At 46.7% G+C, this 9,553-nt stretch overlaps 1 protein-coding gene across 4 annotated transcripts; it reads right to left on the bottom strand.

The window, feature by feature from the left end:
* Positions 1-854: 854 nt before the first annotated feature.
* Positions 855-8,102, bottom strand: Cby2 (chibby family member 2). Of its 4 annotated transcripts, none has more exons than XM_090342114.1 (3): positions 7,934-8,102; positions 7,200-7,280; positions 855-1,944 (listed from the first exon to the last, which is right to left on the bottom strand). In XM_090342114.1, exons 1-3 carry the CDS (start codon positions 8,006-8,008, stop codon positions 994-996), a joined length of 1,107 nt encoding a protein of 368 aa, XP_090198240.1. In that variant the 5' UTR covers positions 8,009-8,102; the 3' UTR covers positions 855-993. The 4 variants fall into 4 exon arrangements, with proteins under 4 accessions (XP_090198240.1, XP_090198237.1, XP_090198238.1 ...); XM_090342111.1 differs by having other exon boundaries at positions 855-2,181; positions 7,934-8,101; XM_090342112.1 differs by lacking the exon at positions 7,200-7,280 and having other exon boundaries at positions 855-2,181; positions 7,934-8,101.
* Between the last annotated feature and the right edge of the window lie 1,451 nt (positions 8,103-9,553).

Below are 9,553 nucleotides of genomic sequence, written 5' to 3'. Positions count from 1 at the left end.
TAAGTGGGAAGGGAGGGGCAGGAAGGAAGAGAGTTCCTGGGACTTGAACTTAGATCTCGAGCCCTGTCCCTGAGCTTTTTATTTTTATTTATTTGCTCAAAGCAGCACTCTAAGACTTGTTTTTCACTCAAGGGTAGCACTCTACCACTTGAGCCATAGCTCCACTTCCAGCTTTGGGGTAGTCAGCTGAAAAAAACAGTCTCACATTCTGTCCTCCCTGGGCTGGCTTCAAATCACTATCCTTAGATCTTAGCCTCCTGAGTAGCTAGGATGACAGGCATAAGCCACCTGCACCAACAAAAATAAAAAAAAAAATCCATTTTAAAAAAGCAAAGAAGGGGGGCTGGGATTTTGGCCTTGTGGTAGAGTGCTTGCCTGGCATGCACGAAGACCCGGGTTTGATTCCTCCGTACCACACACACACACACACACACACACACACACACACGCATGTACATGGCAGAAGTGGTGCTAAGACTCAAGTGGTAGAGCTCTCGCCTTGAGGAAAGCCCAAGGACAGTGCTCAGGCCCTGAGTTCAAGCCCAGGACAGGCAAAAAAAAAAAAAAAAGGAAGAAACCAAGCAAGCAAAGGTGGTTTTGTCTGTTGTGGGGCTTGAACTCTGGGCCAGGGTGTTGTCCCTGAGCTCTTCAGCTCAAGGCCTTATCCCTTGAGACCACTTTTGGTTTCCTGGTGGTTAATAGGAGATAAGAGTCTCAGGTCCTTTGGTGCCCAGGCTGGCTTTGAACCTTGATCCTCAGATCTCAGCCTCCAGAGTAGCGAGGATGACAGGCGTGAGCCACCAAAGCTCGGCTACACTCATACTTTGAAACACACACAGCACACGGATACCGGCTGACCCCAGCCATCTTAGCCTTTATTGCTTTTCTAGGGGTTAGGGAGGAGGGAGGACGAGACGGACGGAGGGGTTCTTGTCTCTCGCCGCCGGCTGGTGGTCCTTCTTGTCCCCGTCGACGACAGCATGCAGAGGCTGTTCAGACCCTGCCGGGCTTCTTGAGGTCCTTGTTCTTGGCCGGCATGAAGGCGTAGAGCTCCTCGATGAGCATCTCCATGCGGGCCGTGACCTCGGTCACCGTGTCGATGACCAGCCGCTGCTGCAGCTTCAGCTTGTTGTTCTCCCACAGGGCCTTGTTCTCCTCCTGGCAGGCTCGGTGCTCCTCCCGCAGCACGTGCAGCGCCCGGTTCTCCTCCTGCAGCAGCCGGTTCTCCTCGCGCAGGGCCTGCAGCGCCTGGCTCATCTCCCGCAGCAGATGCAGCGGTTGCCCTCCGTCCGCCAGGCCGGGGCCCACCTTGGCCTCCTCTCCCCCGGAAGGCCCGGAGAGGTCGTTGACCATCTCCCGCAGGGCCCTCAGCGTCTTCGAGTCCTCCTGCGGGTTGGGGGGACCTTTGGGCTCCTCGAAGGGAGACGACAGGCCCGGACCTTGGTCTGGCATCATCCCTGGACTGTGCGGTTCCTCGTGGGGAGAGGCGGGCGCCTTGCTCTCCTCCCCGGTGGCCGCCTTATCCTCCGCCTGGGCCCAGTAGGCCTGCCGCTGCTCCAGCAGCTGCTGCAGGGCGCGGTTCTCCTCCCGCAGGAGCTGCAGCGTGTTTTCCTTGCTGCGCTGCACCGGCAGGGCCGAGGCTTCCTTCTTCACCACCTCCTGGGACGTGGTGTCCTTGCGCGTGAGCGGCGAGGACGCCCGACTGTCCTCCAGGCCCAGCGAGGCCTTGTGCTCCTCCCACAGCACCTGCAGGATCTTGTTCTCCTTGCGCAGGGCGCGGTTCTCCTCCCGCAGCGCCCGGTTCTCCTCCCGCAGCGCCCGGTTCTCCTCCTGCAGCAGGTACTCCTTGGCCAGCCTCTTGTGGTGCAGCTTGTGGTGGAAGGAGGAGGAGGGGGAGAAGTAAGGGGACTGGAGGCGGCAGTTCTCGTTCACCCACCGCCCGTCCTGGAAGACAAACATCTCGTCACTCAGCTGCACCCGGGGAGGGTTGTAATCCAGCTCCAGGTCAGCCTGGGAGGTGGGGCGCTCCATGGGATCCAAAGGCATGGAGGAGAAGCGGTTGAGAGGGTAGGAATGTTGGCTGGCTACCCTGCGGCTCATTCGTGGCAAAGTGGCCTGCCTGGTGCAGCGAGGGACGGAGTAGAGGTTGTGGAGCTTCAGCAAGGGCTCGGTTGTGCCCCTCTGCGGGAGAGAAGGGGAAGCTCGGTGTTAATGGAGGCAACTGGTCTACCCCCGGGGGGGGGGGGGGGGATGCCGATGGAGTGGGTGGCTGGGGGGAACCACCCTTCTCGTCTCTCCCAGGAAACCCCCACCTGACTATGGCTGCAATCCTCACCAGGACGGAAAGAGCCAATGTCCTTGTTACTCGAGGTAGTTTGGTTCTAGAAAGATCACTGAATTAAGTGACCAAAATACTGAACACCATTGGTCCCAAGGGAAAGTACTGGGGACTCCTGGGCCAGGTTCCTGTGAGGTGTTTTTTTGGGGGGGGGGCGGGGTTGGTCCTAAGTTTTATGTTCTTAAAGACACTGTAATGAATATGATTCACATTCAGTATCTATAGCAGAGTCATGCACGTGCCTTAGCAAAAGCCTATCCAACATAAAGCACATCGCTGCCATCTTCTGATTGAGGAGCCTGGGCAACTAGTTAGCACTGTGCTCTGAAGTCATTTTTAAATAGCGAAATCACCATTGAAATAGGTCAATATTTCAAAAAACCAAAATGTGACACTAAACTGCAAGAAGAGAATTCTTATTCTCTATGAGAGTCCAAAGAAGAAGCTCATCAGTTGAAGTCTGTTGTCAGACAATACGACTCTATTAGTTTAAGAAAGGCCACAAAAGTATTGTGGGGGCTGGGGGGGGGGGGGGTTGGGTACAGTGTCTGAGTGCAGGGCTCTGAATTCAAACCTCAGTCTGAAACACACACACACACACACACAAGTACCATAAGCATTGTATCTGAAGTTACAAATGTTCATTGGTTGGTTGGTAAATTCTTAAATAATATATAAAATCAATGAGATCTACTAGTATTATGAAAGAGGCTAAAGACACAAACCTGATTATTATATGAAAGTAACATGACATTCAATGCATAAATATTTCAATATATCATCTGTAGAACCACAATAATATCAGCTCTTATTTAATAATGATCCCTTAGTATCAGCATTTGTCTCATTTTTATGATGGTTTTGTTCCCATCCAAATCTAGTCTAGCTGAGCATCCAGTGAGGAATTCCTATGAGTTGTCTGTGATTGTGTTTGTTTCGCTGGTGGCTTTCAAATCATGCTATCCAGCTATAATTGTTCTACCATACATATTGAATCAGGTGCCTAAGGAACTTTAACCTGTCTCCTCAAAGCATAAAGCAAAACCTTAACATGTAATAGACCCCTAGCCCTAGATAACCTGTGTATTTGAACTCTTGTCAGTATTAAGAGAGCTCAGTCACCTCCTCTCACTCTATAGCCTTCTTCTCCACTTCTGTGTAATGAAAGATTGGAAATATTACCTCTATGTGCCCTCAGTGACTTAACTTTCTCTAGCTTAATATGTCCACATTTGTAAGATTGGCAACCTACAAACTAGTCTGTGTGCCACAAGAGCAGGAATGTTTAAGGATTACTAAGGTTTACTTTAAATCCTTATCAATGCTCTATAACTGGGCGCTACTATTCTTCCTATTCCTTCCCTTCAGTGTAGCCTTATGGCTTAGCTGAACTTGATAGTACATGCCTATAACTCTGAGGCTGAGACAGAATTGTGAGTTCAAGATCTTCCTGGCTATAGAGCAAATGTGGAACCCTGACTCTTACAGAGAGAGACAGATAGACAGACAGAGACACTTAAACACAGAGAGATATATCAAGAGAGAGCATTTTAACACTTAAAATTTAAATCATCGTATTTATTTCTATTTCTATGAGAAAAAATCCATTTTTAGCAAACACATAAGTGAATAATTGAGGTGGGACTGAAGTGGTACTATGTCCTTTTCTGGAAGTGAGAAAATTCAATGAAAATATATGAACTATAAAGGCAGTTTTAGAATGACAAAAGTTATGATCAACTTTTGGGAAAACTTGGAGCACCTTCTGCCCCCAGTTCCAGTCAGAGCCAGCTAGATGTTGTTCTCAAACGAAACTTTTCTTGGTCTTGTGACCAAGAAATTTGTTACCTGCATCACATTATCACTCAGAATAGTATTACACCGATTTGTTCTCTACAGTGGTGTCAAGGAATCAACTGCTATAAATTTGGCCATGGCCATGTTCCAAACTCTTATATTCAGCCCCCTGGAATCTTACCTTTTGAGGGGAAAATATAAGAGAATAAAATTGATGTCAAAGGTAGTAGTTTTAACTAACTGTCCATTAAAGACTCTCCTGAAATCTTCCTCTGAACAATTACTCAGATTAGCAAAGATACAGGTATTATGGTGGGGTAGGGGATGGAGTTCATACTGCTTGAAGAGCAAGCTGGAACAAAGGGATAGGAGAAAAGGCACAATGAGAGAGGAACGTTAGTACTATGGGAGCTCATTTGTATCTGGTGTAGATCTTTCATTAAGGATCTATGGGTAGACAACACCTTAATGAAATTCATAGAGTACACTTAGTAGGAAAATGTGCGTCCCTGCCTTTGAGAACCTGGTCATTATATCCAAGAAGTACTGGGAGTTTTCTAGGATAAAAAACAACTTTGATGCCTTACAAGTTAATATGCTGGAAGGAAATAGATCCAAAAAAACACAAACATTTAATGTGTGAGAGAAAAATAGGAAATCAATAAGACCTGAAGGACCTAAAAGTGATAAAAGCTAATGAATCAGAAGTGCTTGTAGTATAATCAAGTAATTTCTATGCCCAGGAGGACAGGGACCTGGGAGCCAAAGGCACCTCCTGCACCCGGAGAATTGAGACCGGATCCTTTCTAGAATGGCCCTCCACTCAGAATAAAGATACATAGGTTAGACACACAGAGGGAGTTCATGGATGAATAATTCAGAAAGAGGCAGTGACACACTAATGCTGGGCACTGGTGGCTTATATCTGAAATGCTAGCTACTCAGAAGTCTGAGGTCTGAGGATCAGAGTGCAAAGCCAGCTCAGGAAGGAAAGTCTGTGAGACTCTTATTTTCAACTAATTTCCCCCCAGAAAAAAACAGAAGTAGTGCTGTGGCTCAAGTAGTAGAATGCTAGCTTTCAGCAAAGGTGCTCAGGGACAGAGCCTAGGCCCTGAGTCCAATTCCCAAGACAGGTACCAGAGACAAAGAGACAGAGAGATGAGGCATGAGAGGGAGGAGGAAAATGAGGGAGAGGGAGAGGGAGAGGGAGAGGGAGAGGGAAAGAGACTAAAGATACCACTTGGCCCAACCCAGTCACCTAGCAGTGGCATTGGGCATGTGATTGGTGTCAAGCCCTAGTTTCAACTCTCTCCTTATTAGTGAGTTTTTCAACCCCGATGTTATGAAATGTCTCCCTCACATTTGTGTGGTCCTCAGCCTGCCTTAGGATACCATCCATTTTCTTCTTCTCAGCATTTCTCAGATCAGTCCTTTCCCCTAAGCTGTGGATCCTCTTGCTTGAGAAGCTCTGAGTGCCTCAGTCCTCCTCACAGCCCTGCTTTGACTCAGATCAGCCAGCGGGGTCCATGTCCCCTATCTCTCCCCAAGAGGACCTGCCTCAGGCATTCTGACAGGTGTTTGCCATATGCCCCTGTGGCAGGCCTGTCCAAAGCCATACCTGCCCAGATAATCACAGGCCTAGAGAGTAGATATCCCCTCATTTCCTCCCTGTCTGTCTTCCAAGACTCCAGCAGCTGCCCCAGGTCCTGCAGCACAGAATGTGGGCATGCCCAGAACCAGCTCGACTTTCTCAAAACATCTTTTCTCCTTATCTACTAGGCTGTACCTGGGAGAACAAGGGAAAAGGGGTATAGAGAAGAATTTTCCTAGTCTTTCCATCACATGATCACTTTCAAATCTTAATCTCACCCTTAGATTATGGCTGTCTCCCTCTACCTCTCCCCTAGTAATAATACAAAAATTTTGTTTTTTCAAACCCCATTGCCTCTAAAAGAAGAAATTTGGCAAGAAGAGGATGATGAGAAGGGTTGGTTTTCATGGGCTATGAAGTAACCAGAGATACTAGATTCACCCTAGGAGTAGTGGTGGCTGTGTATTTCAAGTAGAAGAAATGAGACCTACACCGATTCCTACAGCTTACTATCTTCCTGTAGAATGGTCAAGAGAAAGTTATCCAATATTCTGGGTAAACTTACGAAAACCTAAGAAAATCAGCCAGAATATAGATAGAAAAGTGGCTATTCCTCACCAAGTTACAAGGATAATGTGAAGACAAACATCTAGGATGTTTTCTCATCTCCTGCTGAACCAATCAGTGGAAATTATTACAATGTTATATACAGAATGCCCACCGGTGACCAGTCTCCTGTATCTATCCCTAAGCGAAGGTTTAGAGAGTTTTACCTCTGCATTGGATACCTCCATCCTACATTTCACCCCCTCTGGTTGCATAGCCATGGTCTTCTAACAGGGCCTTAGGTGACTCTGGAGAAAGTAAGGGCACCCCTTTGTGACATAGCAGCAGTAGGAACAATCCAGTCAAAATGACTGCCAAGGAGACAGGTGCTTGCAGAAGACACCCGAGAACCTTCAACTTGCCAGGACTTCAACAAGTCATTGGCCTAAAGATAACATTGGCCACAATAACAACATGTCCATCCTTCTCCCCTCTCTTAATTGGTACATAACAGGGCCTCTCAGTCCACATAATAAATATTCTTGTCATCAATTCAATCTTACCTGTATGCCTTCCAATCCCTATTTTAATTCTACCCAGAAATCCAAAGTGGTTACCACAACCCAGCAGAAAGGTGCACACACAGCATGAATGATCTCACTTGAGAAGGCTGGCCATTTCCAAACATCATAGGCATTTGAAAGATTAGGGCTGGCGGTTCTACCAGATCATCCTGACCCAGCACTTTCATTCAAGGCCAGAGGATCCCAAGACCCAAAGGGTCCATGTGGCCTCTCCTAAATGCATAGCCACAATTAAACTAAAGAGCCTGAGCTCTCGATTCTGAAGCATCTTTCTAGAATGTTGGAAGGGGAGGCTTATTCTGGCTAAGGCTGATAGTTTACATCCTTCTGCAATTATCCCTACCTGAGGTAGAACCACATTGACTGGAATTTCTAGGCTTTCAGATCTGGTATCTCTTTTTCTTGTAAAATTTGGCCTCGAGTGCTGTGGAAAAGAGAAAATAAGAAGATTTCTACTTCCCAGCCCATCCTCTGGACTTCAGATTCTCACCTGAAATACATAATGGCTTTCTTTTCATTTTTGTGTACGTTGTATACATTATGAACATCTGAGTCTGAAGATACACAGAGATGATATCTAAGAAGTATACTTTATTGGTCCCTAAACAGAAACTAACAGAGGTATTATAAGCTATGAAAGTCTTTGAAATTCTGGATAGGGGGATGCACGTTTGTAATCCCAGCTACTCAGAGGCAGAGATAAGAGGATCATGGCTTGAAGCCAGCCCAAGGCATGGAGGAGGGATTATTAGCAAGACCCCCTCCTCAACCAGTAAGTTAGGTCTACACTGCTAGCTATGAGGAGACCTCAGATAGGGGAATTAGGATCTGAAGGATGTCTGGCAAACAGAAGACACTATTTAAAGCAAAAAAGGGGGGTTGGGTTTAGAAGGTAACATCACTCAAGTGACAAAATGTCTACCTAACAAGCCTAAGCCCCTGAGTTCAAACTCCAGTACCACCACAAAAAAGAAAAAGGACAAAAACAAAAACAAAAAGTAAGTCTATGAAGCAGAAATGGCTAAACCTACTTCATTGTCTAAGACTATTATTTCTATCACAAGTAAAAAATCATACCAACGTGAGGTGCCAGGTATAGGTCCTGTGCAGAACTTGGTCACCAAAACACTCAGAACATTCCAGAGGTGACATCACAAAGCAATATGGGATTTTTCAGGGCTCATGGTTTCTCTCTGAGCATTACAGGTAGGCAAGAGGCATCTGACAGGCAGGAAGTATTTGCCCTGGCTGCAACCACATGGCTGCTTAGGGTCAGTGTGACACATAATAGCCCAAACATTAACCTCTGTGTGATCACCTCTGCTGCTCTGCTCATCCTTCCTGTCAGACTAGAGGGGTCACCCATCCTCTCTCCAGAAGTGGCCTCTTGTCCTTGAAGTTGGGACCTTTAGGAAGGAGAGGAATGCTGTCAGAGGAACAGACACCTAAATGTGCTTGTGATTATAGTTTCAGTTTGCTACCTAACCAGGATGCTTTCAATGACACTCGATTTTAAAGCCTTCTTTTCTTTCCCTCCTCTCCTACTTCCTCCCCTCCCCTCATTCCCCATGTGAGGGAATACAAAAATGTCTTCTCAGCTTCAAGCATGGTCCCCTCTCGTGATCTTGTTAACCATGGCAGTGAAAGGACATGCAGAGCAGCCAGGAATACACACTAGAGGCTCACACCAGCACCCACGCCCACCCTCCAGTGAGAAGTCCTGGCTCAGCATGCACATCTGGAGGTCTATACCTTCTCCCCTGAACTCTTGGACTGGACTTAGGAGCTAATTCAAACAGTCCTCCTTTGTGACTGGAAAAGTTAATAAACCTTCATGTCCTTTCTCCCAGACCCTGATCTCATTATCTGTGAATTGGCATTGAGTTCAAGAGATTCGATTTTCCAAACTACACTGATTGAACTCAGCTCGATCCAGACTCAGGGAAAATGCTGTTTAGAGATTTTCTGCACGCCTTGGATGTCCTACAATCCTATGTATCACTAGCTTCCTGATGCAAGGAATTTTGAATTCTTTTGGAATATTCCTATAAATGGAATTGCTAACTCACAGAGTATTTTAATTTTGAATGTTTGGAGGAACTTTCACGCTATTTTCCATCACAGCTGCATCATTTGATAGTCTCACCGACAGCCGAGTTTCTGAATTGGCACTTCCTTGCCAACTCTGGTTTTCTTTCTAGCATTTAGGAATTTATTTTTAAGGGATCAGCTCCCATACTGTCTGAAAACTGAATTCCATCTGCCCTCATACACACTCCTCACAGAAGCATGTGCACAGGAACTGCTGTGCAAAACACAAGAGAAATGTGGCTATCATCAAAATACAGGCTTGGGAAGGGCTCCCTCTTACAAAATTTCCTTACTCCCTTTGACTCAGAGGGAGGAGATTGGTATTCTGGCTGTGCAATGGCTTGTTTGCTTGTTTCTAGATTGATCTGCCTTTTAACATTCAAGGAAGAAGCATCTTAACCTAGGCCACCCCAGTCCTGACACCTGCTGTGGCCCATTAGCTGGGTTTCTTCCTCCTGTGTAAGACACACACATGGGCCGGGAGTTTGGCCTAGTGGTAGAGTGCTTGCCTAGCATGCATGAAGACCCAGGTTCGATTCCTCGGTACCACATACACAGAAAAAAGCCAGAAGTGGTGCTGAGGCTCAAGTGGTGGAGCTCTAGCCT

This window comes from Megascapheus bottae, chromosome 11, assembly GCF_031878675.1.
Source record: "Megascapheus bottae isolate mThoBot1 chromosome 11, mThoBot2.hap1, whole genome shotgun sequence".
Classification (NCBI taxonomy): domain Eukaryota; kingdom Metazoa; phylum Chordata; class Mammalia; order Rodentia; family Geomyidae; genus Megascapheus; species Megascapheus bottae.
The sequence above is the reverse complement of the archived record's forward strand: the minus strand, read 5'-3'. Positions and strand labels throughout refer to the sequence as shown.